This window comes from Podarcis melisellensis (assembly GCF_964234715.1).
Source record: "Podarcis melisellensis genome assembly, chromosome: 2".
NCBI classification, from domain to species: Eukaryota; Metazoa; Chordata; class Lepidosauria; order Squamata; family Lacertidae; genus Podarcis; species Podarcis melisellensis.
Window position 1 is genome coordinate 73,763,304 of NC_138529.1, and position 20,999 is coordinate 73,784,302.

At 43.4% G+C, this 20,999-nt stretch overlaps 1 protein-coding gene across 3 annotated transcripts in view; it reads left to right on the forward strand.

Moving 5' to 3' along the window:
* The window catches only part of STAB1 (stabilin 1), a 90,967-nt gene that overhangs the window by 18,816 nt on the left and 51,152 nt on the right, over positions 1–20,999 (forward strand). For all 3 annotated transcript variants that reach the window (XM_081900188.1, XM_081900189.1, XM_081900190.1), the window contains 14 exons: positions 280–396; positions 1,462–1,611; positions 2,128–2,190; positions 4,390–4,503; positions 6,109–6,162; positions 6,661–6,741; positions 7,428–7,586; positions 9,121–9,183; positions 9,603–9,704; positions 11,791–11,877; positions 12,838–12,949; positions 14,717–14,903; positions 17,855–17,948; positions 19,736–19,894. In XM_081900188.1, the coding sequence (XP_081756314.1) occupies positions 280–396; positions 1,462–1,611; positions 2,128–2,190; positions 4,390–4,503; positions 6,109–6,162; positions 6,661–6,741; positions 7,428–7,586; positions 9,121–9,183; positions 9,603–9,704; positions 11,791–11,877; positions 12,838–12,949; positions 14,717–14,903; positions 17,855–17,948; positions 19,736–19,894 (1,542 nt within the window). The remainder of the gene's footprint in view (positions 1–279; positions 397–1,461; positions 1,612–2,127; positions 2,191–4,389; positions 4,504–6,108; positions 6,163–6,660; positions 6,742–7,427; positions 7,587–9,120; positions 9,184–9,602; positions 9,705–11,790; positions 11,878–12,837; positions 12,950–14,716; positions 14,904–17,854; positions 17,949–19,735; positions 19,895–20,999) is intronic.

Here is a 20,999-nt window from a genome sequence, read left to right on the forward strand (position 1 = left end):
TAAATATTACAATATAAATCTCAAGAAAACAGGACAATCTCAGAGTAAGATAAAACCTGTCATGTCAATTTTCAGAACTCCAAATTATCAGAACTTAAAACTGCAACATTCCCCAAATCATTTTGATTGAAGAAAAGAAGTCAACGCTTGGCAGTCAACGCTGTTTTGGTCCAAACAAAACACTTTTTGTACTGTGGAATTGGAAATGCTATTATAAAAAACAGCATGAGTAAACATAAACAGTTCTGGTTTTTTATATCCTATTTTGTCTCCTCAAAGGAAACCCTTGCAAATAATTTATGCAAACTGCACATAATCCCTGGGCAGCATTTAATGGATAATACCGAAAAGGACCTGTGGACATTAGCTGGTCCGAAAGTGACATTCTCCAGTCAGGTAAAATAAGATAATGGGAAGGTTATTTCTAATCCTGGTTTGAAATTCTAAAAACTGGACTGTAGGTCTATCCTGACATTGCTTCATTCCACCCCCCTCCACCCAGTTATTTCTGTCATGCTTTAAGTCTTACACTCTGTTTTAAATGCCTTCAGATGCATTTCTCTTGAATAGTCCAAGTGTAGCTTCCTACAGTATTTTGATCAGTATATTTGCCTCTTCTCATGGATTTAGTGCAAAGTATTTTATTACCTTGGCTTTTGGATTGTTTTCAGATGCAGTATTTCCCCCTGTGCAAATCAACAATTCCTGGATGTTCTTTTTGCTTTTCTTCAGTCTTTCCACCTGTGGCTGGCACAAGGCATTGAGATGCCTGAGGCAGGCAGGCCTTCTCCCCCCCCTACTTCTTCTTGGGCTGCAAAAAGACTCATGGGAATAGGGATGGTTTGTGTGCAAAGGGAGAGTTGCGGAAAAGGAAGGAGGAAGAGGGAGGGGAAAGGGAGAAACTGGGGGCTGGAAATGAAACATTTCAAAAAAAAGGAGGGAGTAGGATGCTTGAGAATGAGGGTAAAGCGGAGAATGCAAAAGGGGCTGCAGAATAGGAGGGGATGGTGGCTTCATAATTGGGCAGAAAGTGGAAAAGGTGCATAGTAGTTGCAATGTGTGGGGAGAGGAAGATGCAGGAGGTTTCCAAGGGCTGGTCTCTATACAAGGGGAGTTGCACAAAAGGGAGCTGCATGGACGTGTGGGTAACGGTGAAAATGGGTGGAAAGTTGTGCAGCAGAAACAAAGAGAGAAGTGGTTTCAGAAATGGGGTTGGGAAGGTGAAGCTCCAGTGTTGGGAGAGTGGCGAGTGGAATGAGCAGGGTTGCAGCCGTGTGTGTGTGTGTCTATATAGCAATAAACATTTTTTTTCCTGAGCTTGCATTCAATCCTGCACTGTCCTGGAATGTAAGGAACAAATCAGTCCTGCCTGTCAATAAAGTACAGATATCTGAATTTATTAGCCGAATTCATACTGTATTGAAATGTTCACCATAGAATGATCCTGTATTACTTTCCCAGGGGTCACCCACAAAGAACTACAGGTACTCAGATGAACAAGCACAACGATATTTTATTAGAGAACAAAACCTGCCAGCTGCTAATGGGATCATACATATCGTCAGCATGTTAAGGAAAACCCCCCTCTTGGACAACCTTAGCAATTCTCAGGCATGTTAAATGCTTCTTTTCCTAATAGAAAGGGCAGGAGGGTAAGATATGAGAACTCTGAGTAAATATTCTTGGGATTGTGTTGATAGCAGTGGGCACTGGTGGAGGAAGAGGAGTGAGGTGGGAGCGCACCACACCCGGCAGCGTGATCCTGCTGGGGTGCCATTGCGGCTGTTCCCCCAGCCACACTGGGTGCCACGCCCCCACAGGCATCATGTGACGCCCCCCGGACGCGTGTCACACCCCTGCGGGTGGCATGCCACGCCCCCGGAACATGCGCCAGGCCCGCCCCACCTGCTCTCTGCCCCCCGGTGCCGGAGCGTGAAGCTCCGCCACTGGCAGTGGGTGAAGTTTGGAGTACTACTGTACAAAATAACATTTGTCCTAGCTATGAGTGAAAGGGGGAGGTAAATGCTATTATCTGTTAGCTTGTGCATATTTTCATAGCATGTTGTCTGTTTCTCTGTCTCATTCTGTCATATCTCTCTCTCTCTCTCTCTCTCTCTCTTTTTGCAGAAAACAATTGGAGAAATTCTTGTTTCAATGGAGATTGCCAGCCGATTTGAAACCATATTGGAAGTAAGACACTTCCCACCCAGGACTTGAAGTTGACTTGGGCACATGTTTGTTTTGACAGTGCAGCTTTTGTTTTTCATATATTTTATATATGAGTGGCATTAGGGCGCTAGTGAAGTGTGAATGTGCCAGACACTGTAGAACATATTCTTTTCTACTGTCCATTGTACAACCAGTTACACAAATGCTACCCCCTTTTTTGGGTAGTCTAGCATCATGTCAGGGACATGGGTGGCGCTGTGGTCTGAACCACAGAGCCTTGGGCTTGCCGATCAGAAGGTCGGTGGTTCAAATCCCTGCGACGGGGTGAGCTCCTGTTGCTCGGTCCCTGCTACTGCCAACCTAACAGTTTGAAAGCACGTCAAAGTGCACGTAGATAAATAGGTACCGCTCTGGTGGGAAGGTAAACGGCATTTCCATGTGCTGCTCTGGTTCGCCAGAAGCGGCTTAGTCATGCTGGCCACATGACCCAGAAGCTGTACGCTGGCTCCCTCAACCAGTAAAGCGAGATGAGCACCGTAACCCCAGAGTTGTCTGCGACTGGACCTAACGGTCAGGGTCCCTTTACCTTTAACATCATGGCACAATGAAAATATCAGATTCTATCTGTTTGACGTTAACCCAGAAGTAACTGCAAGGGTGGCTGAGTTTTTGTCAGTAGTATCTCGTAGAGTGGTGAATGGTACTATTTAGCGGTAAGAAACTCCAATGAAAATCCTCATTATTACATATTTTACATGACTTTTTGTTTATATTTTAGAATTTTAAATATGGATGTTTTATTGATGGCCTATATTTCTGATGCCTAATAAAGGTTTGGGGAAGTAAGTAAGTAAGCCAGAGAAGTCAACTGAGAGGCTCAAGGCTGGAGTTTATTTTCCATTAAGAAAACAAAAATGCAGAGGGAGCTTTAGGGGGAAACGGAAGTCACAAGAAGAAAAAGGGCTAGTCGCAATTAGAATTATTAATGCAAAAGATAAACAAAACAAGCATTTTGATTAAATCTTTGTTGTGGAAAATGAGAGCCCTAGAATAATCCCACTCTCTTAAATCAGGGGTAGCCATCACAGTGCTTTCCAGATGTTGGAATTCAACTGCTAGCATTGCTGGCCATTGGCCATGCTGGCTGGGGCGGCTGGGAGTTGTAGCACAACAGATTCTGGAGGGCACCACATACAGCAGCTATCCCTGATCCTAAGAGCTTTTCCTTCTAGGAAAAGGTTGCCTACTGAAAAATAAATAAAATACAGGAGCAATGTGATATCTCTTCTCTGCCTTCTTACAAGACATTGAATGCAAAACTTGAAAATCCAACCAACATTTAGATTGCATTCATGAAAAGGAAAATGCTTTCATTTCCAAAATGATTTTTTTAAAAATCCTTTAATGTAGGGAAATTCTCCAAAATGACAAATCTTTGAATTTAAAATATATATTTTTTATCCCACAGATTATATGTTATGTATTTTTAATTATACCATGAGGTTGATTTTAGATCTTGCTTTCTCTCAACTGGAGTTTTCCCACACACAGTTGTTTTTATGACTTTTAAATATATATATATTGCATTTTAGCTTTGTGAGCCATCTAGATAATATGTCAATGTGTAGCCAACATAAATAAATAATATTGTTGTTGGTTTGCACCTGGTTTACGCCTGGTTATGATACAGGCGCATATAAAAAAATAAACAGGTATCAGATGATAATAACACCTCTTGAATTACTCATCCCCGTTCAGTGATTTTCATTGCAACCAGGAGAGAGATATCTTAATGCTATCCTATTCTTCCTTATGATCGCTCTTGAAATAGTTCCAGAAGAGTTTCTTCTCTTTAGAGGGCCAGTTGTTTATAAAACTTATTAACTGTTTTTCTTGACGCCCCCCCATACATTGGGCCTGATCCTGCTATAGTTAACCACACCAAGTCATATCAAAATAAATAAGCCTTTAAGTTAGTTACAAACAGTTCAGTGGGACTTAAGTGATACTTGAACTTTACTTGGATTAGGACCAATATATGAAATGTGAGCTGCGTGTGTATTTTAGCACCAAATGCAGAGGGAAAACCATCTTCACCAGTCGTTAGCCTCTATGATTCAGTGGTTCCTGGTGGTGTACACTCAATATAGTCTATATTTCTAAGCCATGATTGTTTTAGACTAGACTGATATATTGTGGCGGTGCTTAATATTTCTGCAGAACTGTGGTCTGCCTTCATTTCTGGATGGCCCAGGACCTTTCACTGTGTTTGTACCAAGCAATGAAGCAGTGGACAAATTAAGAGATGGAAGGCTAATTTATCTCTTCACGGAGGTGAGGCCATCTTCACTAATTATGCGGGGGGGGGGGGAGGTGCTGCAGCTTTAGAACTATCCTAAGGATATTTCCATCACCTCGTGGAGATCCATGTGGTTCTGCTTTAACCAGTATTAGATGCTTCAGAGGAAATGGGAGTGTCATCATATCAGGTATCTTGTGACTGGTTTTCGTGAGAGATTGGTTTCATCTCAAGAGAAGGGACTTCCTTATAGGAATCAGCAGGCAAATTCCACAAACAAGATGTTCCAGTGAATCATGGTTTTGCAGAAAGGGGAAGATTCAACCAATATGTTTTGCCAGTGGGAGCCAGTGCCAAAATTCCTGCTAGTGCAACAGGATTTCAACACCCCCACCCCCATTTCCCAGAGCATGCACCACACCATCTCCATATCTGCTCTGGAGAGTTGGGGGAACCCCCCAGAATAGATTTAGGGAGCACACGGTAGGAGCAGGGGAGACAAGGTCCTGCTGAGAATACAAAAGTCGTTCCACTCATGCAGAGTGTTGCTTAGCACTGTGGTAACTCATTGCTTCATCTGCATCCTGCCTTGCTGCTATAGGGCAGACCCACACCATCCCTTTAAATAGCATTCAATGCACATTTAAAGCACATGGGGAGGAATTCAGCATAGAACTAAAAGAGATTGCTTGGTCAGCGTAAGCATCTCTGCTTGCCTAGTGGAAAAATTCCCCTCCCCTCTTCCCCCGTGTGCTGTTTTAAGGGTTCTCTCAACCCCCTGGGCCAACTTGGGGCAGGGGGTGCAGGAAGAGGGGCTGGGAAAAGCCTCTTTGCTCTAGGGGAAGTCCTTGCGTAGCTTCCACTAGCAGAGCCGGTTAGTTGAATCTGGTCCATAAGGTCCCCCAAAGGACCCTGGGAACTGTAGTTTCCCACTCAGACCTACAATTCCCAGTACCCATTAACAAACTACAGTTTCCATGATTTTGTGGGAAAGTTATGTGTTGGGTATGCTTTAAAATGTATGGTGTGGTTCTGCCCTTAATCTCAAGTACAGCTATTCTTAGGTCGTTCAACTCAGAATCTGAAGTCTGTTTCAAAATATAACCTTCTAGCTTTAAAAAATGTGGAAGGTGGGGAAAGCCAGATTCTGTTTTGCATTGTTGCAGAGGAATGCTTGATAGTACACAGACCAGAGATCAAGGAGTAAACTTTTTGTGTCCAACAGACTTCCTTCCTATCATCCTTTAGTTCTTGTTAGTCAGCATCTTTCGTCCTTGCTATTTGGCCCCTTAGTCTTGCTTGAATGTTCTGAATTTGCAAAAAATGCAAGCATGCTATTAAAAGGAAGTCTGCTTGAAGCATCCGTAGAAAGCTGTCTACTGTGCAAAATGTCAGCCTCCTGGTATGTGAAATTTTAACTTTTTAGGGTACAAAGTTCCCCTTGACATATTTGTAGTGAAAACTCTGTTGTCCATCCTTTTGTAATGCAGTAAGAAACTGATTTTTTTTCAAAGACGCACAGCATTAAGTATAATCTGCAGGCACAAGCATTTGGCATTTACATTAGCAATCAGGTGCCCATTATTGTAGTTCTGCAAAATGTCTAGGGAAAGTGTGTAATTGCTTTCTTCCTGCTTTAGGGAATAAACAAGCTCCAGGAACTTGTGAAGCATCATATCTACACAAAAGCAGCGGTAAGGCAAATCTGTTTCCAGCTTGTGTGTGTGGTTTCCTCACTACATCTGTGAGGTAGAATGATATTAAGGCAGCCTTCTATATTACTAGTTCTTAAAACAAAATGCTTAGTTATTTGGCTTTCATTTCTGCATTGTCCAGACTAGGGAGAAGTGAAACTAAATTCTGTTAAAACTTTTGCTATTTCCCAACATGGATGCTTTTGCCATTGCTTGACTTTTTCCTTCAATGACACGAACTATTTTTTATTAAATACTCTGGGGCTGGTGATAGTTCCAGCAACATCTGGATGACCACAGATTCCCCATCCCTGTTGTAAAGAGATGCTGTAGGCCTAGTTCTCACACAAACGGCATGCGAGAGGATTAAGCTGGTAAATCTTATCTTAAGCTATATCTGGACTGTACCATGTCCTACTGGAGGAGGCAAGGAAAAGGCTGCACAGGTGAATTTACTTCTCTTGATGGTGTAAATAAAATAGAAACAATATTTTCCAGGTAGACGTGGAAACGCTGATTACCTTGCCACAGATTTTGACCATGGCAAATCAGGTTCTGACAATCCATTTCAGTGAGGAGGTAAGTGTTTCATAACAGTTGCTTAGGAACTGCGGGGAACTGCTTAGATAAATGCATAGGATTTTGACTTGGTTTTAGCTTCATTCCAGAGACATTAAAACAGGTTTGTGTAAAAGGGTTAATTTTCTAAATCCTTCCTCTATCAAACTGTAGTTTATTAAGAGTGCTATGAATTGTAGCTCTGTAAGGGGTGTACTAGGGGACGAGGGTGGCACTGTGGGTTAAACCACAGAGCCTAGGACTTGCTGATCAGAAGGTTGGCGGTTCAAATCCCTGTGACAGGGTGAGCTCCTGTTGCTCGGTCCCTGCTCCTGCCAACCTAGCAGTTCGAAAGCATGTCAAAGTGCAAGTAGATAAATAGGTACCGCTCCAGTGGGAAGGTAAACGGCGTTTCCGTGCACTACTCTGGTTCGCCAGAAGCGGCTTAGTCATGCTGGCCACATGACCCGGAAGCTGTACGCCGGCTCCCTCGGCTAATAAAGCGAAATGAGCGCCGCAGTCCCAGAGTCGGTCACGACTGGACCTAATGGTCAGGGGTCCCTTTACCTTTAAGGGGTGTATTGCAGTTCCCAGGATCCTTTGAAGGTTAAATGTGTGGAGTGTAAGCAGAGGCCAGTTTACTGACCAATCTGCTTTGCACAGCTCTGTTTTGGCCATTAACTTCCAAATTGTTTCTTTTTACACAGGGAAGAATTCTGTTAGGTGACTCTGAGGTTGCCTTAAACACAAGGAATATTTTGGCATCAAATGGTATCATTCATACCTTAGATGGCATCTTCATTCCTCCATCAATCATCCCCATTCTGCCGCATAGATGCAACGAAAAGGATTATAAAGTTGTAGCGGTAAGTAGTCAAGTCTATCTAGACTTTGTCTTTATTCTGGGCTGATGGGAAAAGACTGCGTATTTTTGCAATGTGAATTTCATTTTCCATCATGGCCCCCCCAGTGCAAGATGCTTGCTCCTGGCCAGTACAACCCCTACAATCATCTCAGTACAGCTTTCCTGCAAAGTTCAGCGGTTTTCCTAAGCATGTTCCTCATTTTAACTCGAGAGTCAAATTTTTGGTTGTGTCTGTGGTTTTAATCTTCCACATTATAACCCACAATATTTCTGACTCAGAAAGCAGTTTGGCTTTTCAGAGGCCATCCCCTTGCGATTCCTTTGAGAGCTGGCCCTTCCTGTTGACACAGCCTCTGCCAACGGGTCTGATGATGATGTTTCATCATGCGCTCGGAACATCTGCTTCCTGTTGCCTAGATGGAGAAGCAGACAGGGCTTCTAGGCATGGACTTTACATTGCTCCTTACTGTAGTTGCGGCAGCTGCAGAAGCAGATACCTTAAGAGGGGCTTCAAGCTGCATTTTATTTGTTTGTTTTAAAATTAAGTCCATTGGAAGAGCTCTCCCCTGGCTTTGTAAATGACTTCCACAGGGAGAGGAGACTTTTTGAGATGTTTGCTACCAAGCAGCACAGAGAAAATGTGTATCACACATGGGGTATATTCTTAGTAGGTGACTGGTCTGCCTTCATTGCTGCTATTGTTACTGCTCAGTCAATATACTGGGTACAATCTGTTAGTAAATACATCTTTTGCTTAAAACATTTTGGTATTAGCAGTGTGCACACACACCAGGCAAAAACATTCTTCTCCTCCCAGACCTTTGGCTAATTAAACAATGTATGCCCTTTTAAACTGTGTATGTGGCTTTCTTTTTTATCATTTTTGTTTGTTACCATGTCACACATGTTTGTATTTTCAAATTGTAAACCTCCAGGGTGATATCTAAATTTAATAAACAACAGTAATAATAGTATTATATCTCCTCCTTCCACTATCTGTGGTGACATTTATTTGTATCAAATTTGTATACCGCCCTTCATCCAAAAATCCCAGGGCGGTTCACACAGGTTTATTCAAGATAAAAACGCAAAGTACATAATAAAAACAAGAACCAAACCACCCCCATCCCACAAAGCAATAACCATCACCACCACCACCCCTGATCCCACAAACATTTAAAAGGATATGGTATGTTAATCAGCCCAAAGCCTGGTTGAAGAGGAATGTTTTGGCCTGGCACTTAAAGGTGTATAAGGAAGGTGTTGGAGAACCACCCTGGGGAGAGTGTTCCACAAACAGAGACAGACTGCAGAAAAGGCCCATCCTCGTGTTGCCACCCTCTGGACCTCTCATGAAGGAGGCACACGAAGAAGGGCTTCCAATTATGATTGCAGGGTCCGGGTAGGTCCATATGGGGAGAGGCTGTCCTTGAAGTACTGTGGTCCTGAGCCGCTTATGAACTCAGGTGTGTGTTTGACAGCACAGTAAACTTTTTTCATGCAGTAAGAATTCCTACTCTTGATTTCTGTTTCAGGGATCTTGTGTGGACTGTAGTGCCCTTAATACCAGTGTCTGCCCACCTGAAAGCACAGTTATGGTAAACAATTCTTAGTTTTGTTTATGGTTATGGTGGGTTTTGGTCCTCACGAAACAAAGCTTATTAAAAGCTGCTTACAGAATTGTGTTTTACTTCCTTTCTCTTTCTAAAGTAGGAAAATACCATGTGACGTTCTGGCTTTTAACCAAAGAAACTTGTTTGTGACACGGTTTCTGCTGTATCTTCATTGTTCTGCCTTATCATGAGGTGAACCAGAGAGCTATCTCAGAGGGCATGATCTATATTGACTGTCAAGAGAGGAAGTGGTTTTCCTGCCTTTTCCTGACAGACATGCTGACGGTCCAGTTCACCTTGACTTCCCCCCAGTGAATTTCCTCTGGCTAGCACGACATGATGGATATACATCAAACATGTGTGAAAAGTGCTCTTTGTACTCACAATCTGTTTCATTTCCAAAGGCCGAGGGGATCTTTCCAGGGGAGTGTGTGTACATTCATGACCCATTAGGCTTGAACATTATGAAGAAGGGTTGCAAAAGAAACTGCAACCAAACTGTGGTGGTAAGTATAAGGCACAGAACTAATTATTGCAGTGTGATTTGCTCCTGTTCATGATTTTGTGAGCCAGCCATACTCTCATCTAGGATATTCCTGGTTTTCCTTTTCACACCGCAGCAGTCAAACAGCATTCTGTGCTTGCTGGGTATGCTCAGTCCTCACTGGATTGTTTTGGGTTTTCCTGCGTCTGGGGTTGTTTCCCCTGCTAAATACTTCTTTTGTGGTTCTGCGAAACCTGTGCGCACCCCAAGCCACCTCCTTGTGCATGGCTGGTTCCATTTTGGAGAATGGGTTTGTTATTAGAAGGTAAGGTGCTGTTGTGCAACACATTTCTAGCAGGCCCACTGGACAGTGCTGAGTTCATAGCAGAAAAGCCATAGGAAAAGAGAGTTGCCATGTCTGAGGAAGGCCTCCTCTTTTCTATGAAATATTTTCAAAAAGTTGCCAGAGATGTTGTTATGCCTGTCGACCCACAGAGTTCCAGAGGCTGGTTTTGTGGGCACTGGAGGCAAAGTTTTCTTGCTTGCTTGTGCTCCCAGTGGCAAACGGCATCAGTTCCCTGGTGAGGCCTGGACAAAGAATCCCCTTCATCATTTATACGGCCATTTGGCAGGGAACACAGGCCTCTTTATTAAGACAATAAACAAACAAATGAACAAAGACCAATCTCTCTCTGTCTCTCTCATGAGGAGAGTCAGTTCTTTTATGGAATATATGGCGAAGATCTTCCTTAGGAAGGGGTGAAGAATAGGGGGAAGGGCACTGGACAGTCCAAGCTTGTGCACGTCCCTTTTCACAATTTCCAAATGGTTGCTATTTTTGAGTGGGATTCACTGGCAAATTGATGTTGTACAGTTACAGTTGGTTGGGAAGTGTTGCGCAGGAAGCCCTCTTCACCAAAAGCTTGCAATAAGGAACGTAATGGGGAAGTTGACTGGAAAGTGTGGGGTATTATTAAGTATTATGATTTATGAAATTTCTATACCACCCTTTGTCCGAAGATCACAGGGCAGTTTACAAAATAAAAACACAAAAATACATACCATAATAACAAACAATAACCCCCACACAACAGTTTAAAAGGCCACATAGATTGTTCATTTAGCCAAAGGCCTGGGAGAAGAGGAATGTTTTTTGCCCAGCACCTAAATATACATAACAAAGGTGCCAAGTGAACCTCCCTGGGGAGAGCATTCCACATCACACTTGCTTTAATGCAATTTTTAAAAATCTTTATTTTTAGATGTGCAAATTGTTCAAATTTGGTTGTGTTTTTGATATGTTCTATTTATTGTTTAGGGTTACTTTTGTTACATTTGTAATTATGTAAATCAGGCTTCCTCAAACTCAGCCTTCCAAATGTTTTGAGACTACAATTCCCCTCATCCCTGACCACTGGTCCTGCTAACTAGGGATCATGGGAGTTGTAGGCCAAAAACATCTGGAGGGCTGAGGTTGAGGAAGCCTGGTGTAAATCTTTTCATGCTGTAAGGTGCCTTGAGCATGGTTTTAACTATGGGAAGGTGGCATACAAGGTGGTGGTGATGATCAACATCAACTAACTTTCCCACAAACAAATCAGAATGAATGTTCATTAAATAGCTAATGCCATCCAACCTCCCTGCAAATAAATCAAGATAAGTACTCGCTGAACCAATTGTTTGGAAGCAGCCAGCAAAGCAGTGTCCTGTTGTTCCCTGGAATTAAAATGAAGCAAGGGGTTAGAACAGGGGTCAGCAACCTTTTTCAGCTGTCGGCCAGTCCACCGTCCCTCAGACCATGTGGTAGGCCGGACTATATTTTGAAGGAAAAAAATGAACGAATTCCTATGCCCCACAAATAACCCAGAGATGCATTTTAAATAAAAACAAACATTCTGCTCATGTAAAAACATGCTGATTCCCAGACTGTCTGTGGGCTGGATTGAGAAGGCAATTAGGCCACATCCGGCCCACGGGCCTTAGGTTGCCTACCCCTGGGTTAGAAGTTGAAACTGCTATCAAATGTGTGCAGTCTGTTTAATCATCAGGGCTGATGAGTGTAAGTGAACTTGAACATCGTTCAAGTGATGTAATTAATGTCTTGCTAGGTACCTGGATGCTGCAAAGGGTTCTTTGGTTCTTCCTGCACCCCATGTCCTAGTGGATTTACCAATCCCTGCTATGGCAAAGGAACTGTAAGTAGCAAAGACTCTCCTAGGTTGTTGGGAAGATTGGTTATTAAGTTGTCATCAGATCCCTTACTACTGTATAGTAGAAGAAGAGAGTTTGGATTTGATATCCCGCTTTATCACTACCCGAGACTAACACTACACTGTTAGTCTCAAAGCGGCTAACATTCTCCTTTCCCTTCCTCCCCCACAACAAACACTCTGTGAGGTGAGTGGGGCTGAGAGACTTCAGAGAAGTGTGACTGGCCCAAGGTCACCCAGCAGCTGCATGTGGAGGAGCGGAGACGCGAGTCTACCACTCTGAACCACTATACCACGCTGGCTCTCAGTCTTCAGCTAACTTATCTGACAGGACATGTGTTTGAGCCATGCTCCTTTGTAATCCATTTTGATCCAGGTGTTAACCTAGTAACATCAGGAAATTCCAAAAGAAACCAAAGCTATAAATAAAGTGTGAACAAGAATGTTTTCAAATGCCTCCTGAAAGTTAGTGGCAGAAACACGCCCATTTCACTCAGGGGGGCATTCCACCAGCATTGAAAAGACTTCAGCTAAACAATCAGAGCTTCCTGCAAAGAGTCCTGGGAGTTGTAGTTTGTTAAGTGTGCTGTTAGGAGACCCCTATTCCCCTCATAGAGCTATGATTCTCAGAGCTTCCTGGGAAGAGGTATTGATTATTAAATGACTCTGGTTTGTTTTTTTCTGTATTAGGGATCTCCCAACAATGCACAGTACCCTTAGCAGATCACAGTTCCTAGGATCCTTTGGGGAAAGCTGCAACTGCTTAAAGTGTTATGACACAGCTGCAAATGTATTGTGCAGATGAGGCTGACGTGCCTATAGTTTCCAAGAGGATTTCCCAGCTCCTAAACCGTTGCATAGTACCCTACAGTTACAATGTTCTGTGTTTTGTCTTGCGACATCATATCCCATTTAGCACACTGAAATCCATTTTTTTCTCTCCAGTGCAACGATGGGATTCGTGGGAATGGCCAGTGCCACTGCCATGAGAATTTCAGAGGAATTGCCTGCCACATTTGTTCAAACCCAAACAAGCACGGAGAGAACTGTGATGAAGGTCTGTGACTCTGAATCTGCAGGAAAGCAACCCTGATGGGTGACGGGAAACCTCAGGCAGGGTAAATCAAGGCTGGGGATCGTGATCAGGACTTTTCCCCTTGAGCACTAGGATAGTGTCAAAAGGACAGTTTTTAGATACACTGATGTTAGAGTTCTGTAATATATTTTTACATAGGGATGCAAAGGGGTGGGGTTTTTTTTTGGGGGGGGGGGTGTTTGGAACATTCTGAAAGCAGCCAGATATCCTCAGGGCTCTCTTGGACATGGAGATCTGAAGGTGCCAGTGAGAGGTGGAATCCAGTTTCTTGCTGGCATGTTCTGATACAGCCAGTGCTAAACTGAGAGTTCTGAGGCCTCTCTCGCCTACCTAGAAGCCATAACCTTTAACTTGGGGAGTCTTTAACTTTCTTGCAATGAGTGACCTCATGAAACTTGAGAGCAGATAGCAGAGAGTGTGGACCAATGGCCTGACTCTGTATAAGGCAGTTTCCAGTATTCCGTACTTGGGTGCCCAGCTGCAGAGTACCCCCACCTAGTGCGCCTGACTACTGAGTAGTAAATGAATGGATACAACTGTCCAGGATTTAAAAATGGCCACCATTTTATTGATTTCAGATGTAGGAAGCCTTGTCATAGGTATTGGGTGTGTATCAGCTTCCCTGCTGGGGACTGAGGCATGACAGGGTTTATTTGGGGGTGGATCCGTTGCAAAACACGGGTTTACGTGAATGGCTCCCAAATACTGAGGGAAGCTCTGTGACCCTGCTAGCCATACGCAACTGGCTCTTTGGACACAGACTTTCCTCCAGACCCCTATAATGGGTGAGTCATCACTTCACCACACCCTGACAGGATGAAAGACTATAGGATTCTGCCCAAGGCCTAAACTGCCAAAGTTGTGACTACTGTTATGGGGAAAGCGAAACCTGTATTCGGCCTTGAATACAGCGACCGTCAAAAGACCCTAGCAAAGCCCTCCTAGCTGAAAAGAAAATGGTTAGAGCAGTAATAGACTATTAATGCAGGGAGGGAAAGAGTGGGTGATGCCCCCGGACGATTTGTCAGCTGAGCTAAGTAGATGGTGGGCGGACCTGAGGGAATCCTGCCTCCCTCAGGTCTGCTCACCACACCACACACCCTGGGGCTGCCAAGGATTGGCCCATTTGAATAAACGGGTTTTAGTAGGAAGCCCTGAGCCTCGGGGGGGGGGGGGGAGGAGGCAACCAAAGATGGTGTGGCACACTTGGAAGGAGAGGAGGTACTGTGTCAGGCAGCAACCGCCACTCACTGTGAAGGGTGGTAAGTGGCCATTGTAGACATTCTACATTTTGGGAGCTACTAATATAGAACTCCTGTAGCTTCTGTTCTGTGTGTAGCAACACCGTGTGGTAAGCTGCCAGAACTTCACTTGGAACACCTTCCTGTCAGTCAAGTATTTTCAGACCCAGTCAAGTATTTTCAGACTCATAGAATGGTGCCCACTTGGACTGTGCCAGTAAGCCATTCTGGATAGGAAAAGCTATAAAAGACTTCCTATTTGGGATAGATTTGCACCTGAGCAGCCAACTCTTCCTTGGTGTGTTCCCATATGTTCCTTGACTCCAGTGGCTCAGCCGTGATACTGCAGTATCTAGACATCTCCTTGTGGTGACCAAAGTGGCTTGACAGAACTTACAGTTATTTAAGAAAGTATGTGGTGGAAATACAAAACTAAAAGTTGTCATGGTGGTTTAGCAGCTGAACATATTCTCTCTCTGTCTGGCAGATTGTGGCTGTGTCCATGGAGTTTGTGATAACAGACCTGGAAGCAAGGGCGTGTGTCAGCCTGGGTCATGTAAAGCTGGCTACAGCGGGGAGTTTTGTGACAGGAGCTCTCAGAAGTGTGCTTCTTCCAACGATGCCCCTCTGAATTGCCATTTGAATGCAGTCTGCATCCGGAACGATACTGTAAGGTATGCCTCTTCACTGATGTAGCCTGTTTCTTCGGGCATTATTATTATTATTATTATTATTACCATTTAATACACACACATCACAATCAAAATCATACATCTTAACTGACTTTCCTCCAACTCCCCGTCCTGGTTCCATTATTTTATACTTATTTTATACTTACTTATACACGTCCACAAAATCTTATACTCTTAACTATCCAATTTTATTTTTTTTTTAAATAATTTTTATTAAGATTTTCCAAATTAAAACAAATAACATCCAATTCATAAACTTTTTTCCAATATCCAGGACTTCCCCTCCCCACCCCCTCTTGTGTTCCAAATCTTCCAAAAAGACAATAAATTTCAACAAATTCTTATTCCCAAAATACACTCATCCTCATTAACTTAATTTATCCAAATTTCCATCCCCTAAGGTCGATCTATTCCCTTCCACGAGTTCCCCCCTTTCAAATATAATACTAATAATAATAAAATAAAAACAAATAATAGTTTTACAACCTTTGGATTCCAAATTTCCCTCCCCTCGTTCCCTGTTGCATTCCTCCTATCCCTCCACTTCTAACCTCTTCCTGAAGATCCCACATTTCAATAAATCCACATCCCTCTGGTCCTTTACCGGCCTTTTTAAATTGCACGTGTCCAATCATAAAAGGGGTCTATCAATAAAAAGGGGGCCCATTTCTTCTATCCAGATTTTTATAACCAGGAGTAAAAACCCCAAATTTATATCCATAAGCTTGTCAAATCTGGATATCCCAAATGTTCCCACCCCAATTCTGTCCTATTCTTATTATTTCCTTGTTCTTGCCAGTCCAATCTTAAAAGGAGTCTGTCAAAAAAGGGGCCCATTTCCTCTATCCAGACTTTTATAACCAGGAGTGATAACTCCAAATTTATATCCCTAAGCTTGTCAAATCTGGATATCCCAAATGTTCCCACCCCAGTTCTGTCCCATTCTTGTTGTTTCCTTGTTCTTGTCAGTCCAGTCTTAGGAGGAGTCTATCAAAAAGGGGCCCATTTCTTCTATCCAGATTTTTGTAACCAGGAGTAAAAACTCCAAATTTATAACCATAAGCTTGTCAAATCTGGATATCCCAAATGTTCCCACCCCAACTCTGTCCCATTCTTGTTGCTTCCTTGTTCTTGTCAATCATTCTCTTCCTTTTTACTTCCCTGTTCCCTCACAGAAATGTTCTTTTTCCAAAAGCTTCTAGTGTCTCTACAGAGGCTTGTTGTTCAAAAGCAGAACATTGCATCATGTTCCTTTCAGTTTTGAACAGATAGATCCATTGTTCCCGGTAGGGTGAAACCCTCTGTAGACAAAATAATGCTCCATTTCTGCAGTTTCCCAGGAGATTAAAAGTTCCCTTCAACTGTTCATGTTTCCCGTCGAAAACACATGCAATATCCCTCAGCTCCTCTAGATGGATTACAGTAACAATGTTCCCTTCCGGATCACGTCCACCAGTCCAAGTAACTTGTAAATCCTTATTTGAAACAATTTATCTTCAATTTATAGCAAATGTAGCCGGCAAAGTCCTCATAACAAAGTCTCAGTTTTATTATTCCGTTTTGACAGCACTTGACAGCTGTCAAAACCTCCGTTTCTCTTCTCCAGGCACTTTCACGGATCGCTCCAGGGGTTCGGGGGGGGGGGTTGCTTTTTGATACAAATTCCACTTTTCTCCTCCAGCTCAATCTTATAATTTTCCCTCGCGAAGTTGTTAGTTCAGCAAGATAAGGTTCCACTCGATCTTAGTTATCCAGTCCTTTGTTTTGACTCTTCTACAATTTAGGGGGGGGCTGACTTCCTTTTTTCCACCTCCCCCGTTCGCTCCCAATTTTTTAAAAAATTTAGCTCTCTTTTTAGTCCATATTCCAATTACTCACGGGTTCTTCTTTTAGGTCCAAATTTTCAATAGAAGAAGTCAGCGCTCTCCGCCGGATGGCTCGCGGCTGCGCTCGGCAGGGATAGCAGAGGACTCAAAGCACCACGCTCCTCCCCGGCACCCGATCCACAGCCTTTAAAAAGGCTCTTCACGAGTCGGGAGGGCGCTAACGGTGCCAGCCGAGTCTCCATGTCCACGGCCTCCGTGGCCGTGGTTTTTACGGGTCCCCGCATCGCCGGTGCGGTAGGACCCAGCCCCTGCCGAGCAGGCTCCCTCCGGAGCTCGGAGGGAGCCCGCCATTCGGCGATGGCGCCGACCCGGAAGTCCCTTAACTATCCAATTTTAAAACCTTATGCATGTTATTACAAGTGACCTTTAAAAGGCCAACTAATGTAAAAGCCAAAGCTTGCTAATTATGCCTTGAACATTTCCCCTTTTTAAAAAAGAAAAGAAAGAAAAACAGTGTCCTTTTTCTTTCTAGGGTTTCAAATTGTCTAGTTTGTCCAGCACAGTTCATTAGTTTGTTTTGCCAATCTCCTTCATCTTCTTTGGTGGTGGCTTCTTCCTTCTATAGGGATGGGCAGCTGGACTAGGGATTAGAACCCTTCCCCAATTTGAATTGTGGGAGATGTGTATCACTTTTCCTTCCACCACCTCCCCCTGCCTTGCCAGTCATGTCTTCTCTCCTGAACACTTATTGAGCAAGTCTAGAGAAAATATCATCAGTTATATTTTCTTCTGCCCTTTGAAAAACAATTTCCCAAAGAGTTGGAGAAGAGAGATTCAAAGTGATGCAAACCGATATATTATTTGCCTTTGCCCTCCCCATGCCTGAGAAAAGCACCCAAGTTTTTTAATGACTTTAAGGCTAGGGAAAGAGGATAAAAGAAGTATTTTTAAACGATCAGGATTTAGAGTTTGTTTCCTAAGTACAGTACACAGGAATGTAGATGTTTGCAACCATTCCTTTGAACAGTATTTGCTTAAACTGAATGACAAGATGTCAATAGACGTTCCTGCTTTGTGATTTAACAGTTGCCTTTGCTTATTTCCAAGGTGCGTCTGTCTTGATGGATATGAAGGGGATGGGTTTTCATGTGAGCCTATTGATGTCTGCAGCAAGCCAGAACGGGGAGAATGTTCAAATAATGTATGTTGGTAAAGCTTTTTGTACTGATTGACTAATTTTTGTTCATCTTTAGTCTGCTTCTTCTGAAGAGTGTACCCTGAGAAAGATGCTTTAGAATAAATCACTAGCGCCTAGAGCCAAGGATCAGGGTTTTTCCTGGCTTTCATTCAAACTGGCTATCAATGAAGTCATAGGATTGAAGTGATGCTATCCTTAGAGTCATGGCATGAACATTAATGATTTGTTCATAATGTTTTGAAAACTTTATGTGTGTTGAATATCTTCGTCTTATTTTTAAATGTACAAGTGATAGGAAACTGAGTAAAAAACATATGTTTCAATGTTTTTTAGTGTGGACCAAAGGGGCAAACAATATTTCATACCCATTTGCCTTGACTTATTTTAACAGAAAACCTGAACAAAATACTGGTAGTGGTTGGTTGGGCAGGTGGGGAGAGAAGCCTAACCATTTCTCATTATTGGATCCCCCACCATAATTTTTGCCCTGCAATTGAAAATATCTAAGGCCCTGTATCTTTTGCTCTTCTGGAAGGAGCAATTTTGGGAAGAAAAACAGCCCAAGAAAGGGTTAAGCAGCAGCCTGTTCTAACAGCCTCCTGTGGCTGCTTTTTGTAGAAATAAAAATGGAAGAAAAAAGTTAAATATAACTGATCTTTAGGGGTAGTTTGGTCCTATTTCTGTTACTTCTAGAGCTTTTTGCATACTACAGTGGTACCTCGGGTTACATACGCTTCAGGTTACAGACTCTGCTAACCCAGAAATATTACTTCGGGTTAAGAACTTTGCTTCAGGATGAGAACAGAAATCGTGCAGCAGTGGCACGGTGGTAGTGGGAGGCCCCATTAGCTAAAGTGGTGCTTCAGGTTAAGAACAGCTTCAGGTTAAGAACAGACCTCCAGAACTAATTAAGTTCTTAACCTGAGGTACCACTGTACTGCCAAAGGATGCATACAGAAGGACACTATGTTGTTTTTAATAATCTCTAGTGTGGGTGAGGTCTGCAAGAAGAGACTAGATGTGAATTTAGTGTGACAGCTTTGAAGTGAGACAAAAGCAGTTACCACGAACCTTGGACAAGCTGAAGCCAATCTTTTCAAGAAAGTTCTGTGCTATCCTATTTCAGTTTTTGGATATTACCCCCGCCCCCCCCCAAAAAATCTTTAATTTTGACAGTCAAAGGAAAATTGAAATTTCTTTGAAAGCATAAACAGGGAATGCATATCTCATGATGCAGAGTTTTCTTTTTCCACATCTTAAAGTTGATGAGTTTCTTGACAATGGCCAAGAATGGAGACAGGTCAGGAACCAGAGCTCCTTTTTGATGGAATAGGGCACTCTCATATTTTGCCTGTATATTTTCTGCTTCACAGCTAATAGCAGCTTTAGGAAGTCAATTTAGATCAAGGTTTGTCACACGGGGGGGGGGGGGGAATGTCAGAACCTCTTCCCCCAGCACCACAGCACAGTTCAATCCAAATCCAACCCCCAGCCTTCCTTGCTGCTCTGTTAGCAGCAAAAGGGGGTTGAAGAAATGTCCAATACCTCATGTAGTTTGGACCTAAGTTGGGCAGCTAATTGCTAACATGATGGCATGTTCTCAACACTTCAAAGCCATTTCTCTCTGTAAACTGATTTGCAACAAAGCAATTCTATTTCTATCAAGACTTTCTAAGCAATTTGGAAAATTAAAAAAAATACTTGGATGGGAAAATGTCCTTCTGTTGTTCTGTTTTGCTAGGCATGGTTGTAATCCCTTCTTTATTTGCTCTTTTCCTATTTCTGATCAGGCCATGTGTACCAGTACAGGCCCTGGAACAGCAACCTGCCAATGTAACAAGGGCTGGACTGGGGATGGAAAGGACTGTATTGCTATAGACAACTGTGCAATGGAAACCAGAGGAGGCTGCCACGTCAATGCTGACTGCATCTATATTGGGCCTGGACAGGTGTAGTTGGCATCCTTTGCTGTCTTGCTGAAAAATATTGGTGGATACCTGGTACATTTTATCTGAAGATGACATAAGTGCCCTTCATACTTTAACATGTGATGGGGTATAATCACACATTTAAGAGGCTCTTGGGACTGTGCTTCTGGCCTAGCCTCTGAAATCCACACTTTAGTTACAAGCCACAAAGACCTATGTGTATAGACCTCCCCAGCTCAGACTCCTGCCCAGTGCTGAATACAGCACTGCATTGCATTCAGAAGACTTGCAGGACAAGGCATCGGACTTCCCATACCCCAACCCATATAAATAAGAGACCAATAAGACTGGGTTTTGGGTAAAAACAGGCCACAACTTTATTGAATACAGATGAAAGAGGTTTGGCTTGGGCATGGGGCAATAGAAATACTTCCGGCCCACCCACTGGAACTGACGCATGGTCAATCCAGGCGGGGGTTCCTAAGACTTACATCAAATAGGGTGACCCTCCCCCCGCAGGGACCGCCATCTGGGGGAGTGCCTTCGGGCTTGGCCCCCCTGGGTACGTGGATATGGCCACTTCCCCCAGATCCCTTTAACGGGATACCCCAGCGTTTGGAGGGGCAGGCGGGGACTACAACCTCCCCTCTGTCCAAAACAAGGGATTGCCCCAATGCCCAACTGCCAGGGGCAGATCCGAGTGAGGCCCACCATTGGCTCCATCGGCTCCACCCCCACATCCTAGCCTGCATCCCCATTTGCCAATGCAAAGTACTGGCTAAGATCTGGCTCCTGATAGGCGGCAGGGGCTTATGCCTCCTTCGCCTATCAGGAAGGGCACTGCCATATGAATTCCACCTTCGGGGCCCCAGTGAAACCTCTTCCGTCCAGCAATGCCGCTGCACCAAGAGAGGTGAGCGGACTTGTGTTCCATTGATTTATGTGTAGCCACATTGCACCTTTAACCATTTAAAATCTCTAAAAGAAAAATACACATGAAGGAAGACCTGACTTAGAACAAATTGATTTTGCTGCTATCATTATCCTTTATTTCCCTTTTGGTAGCTAATATGCTGCAGCCTACTCACAGCTATGCTAAAATCCTTTTTCTATGGGCAGCTATCAC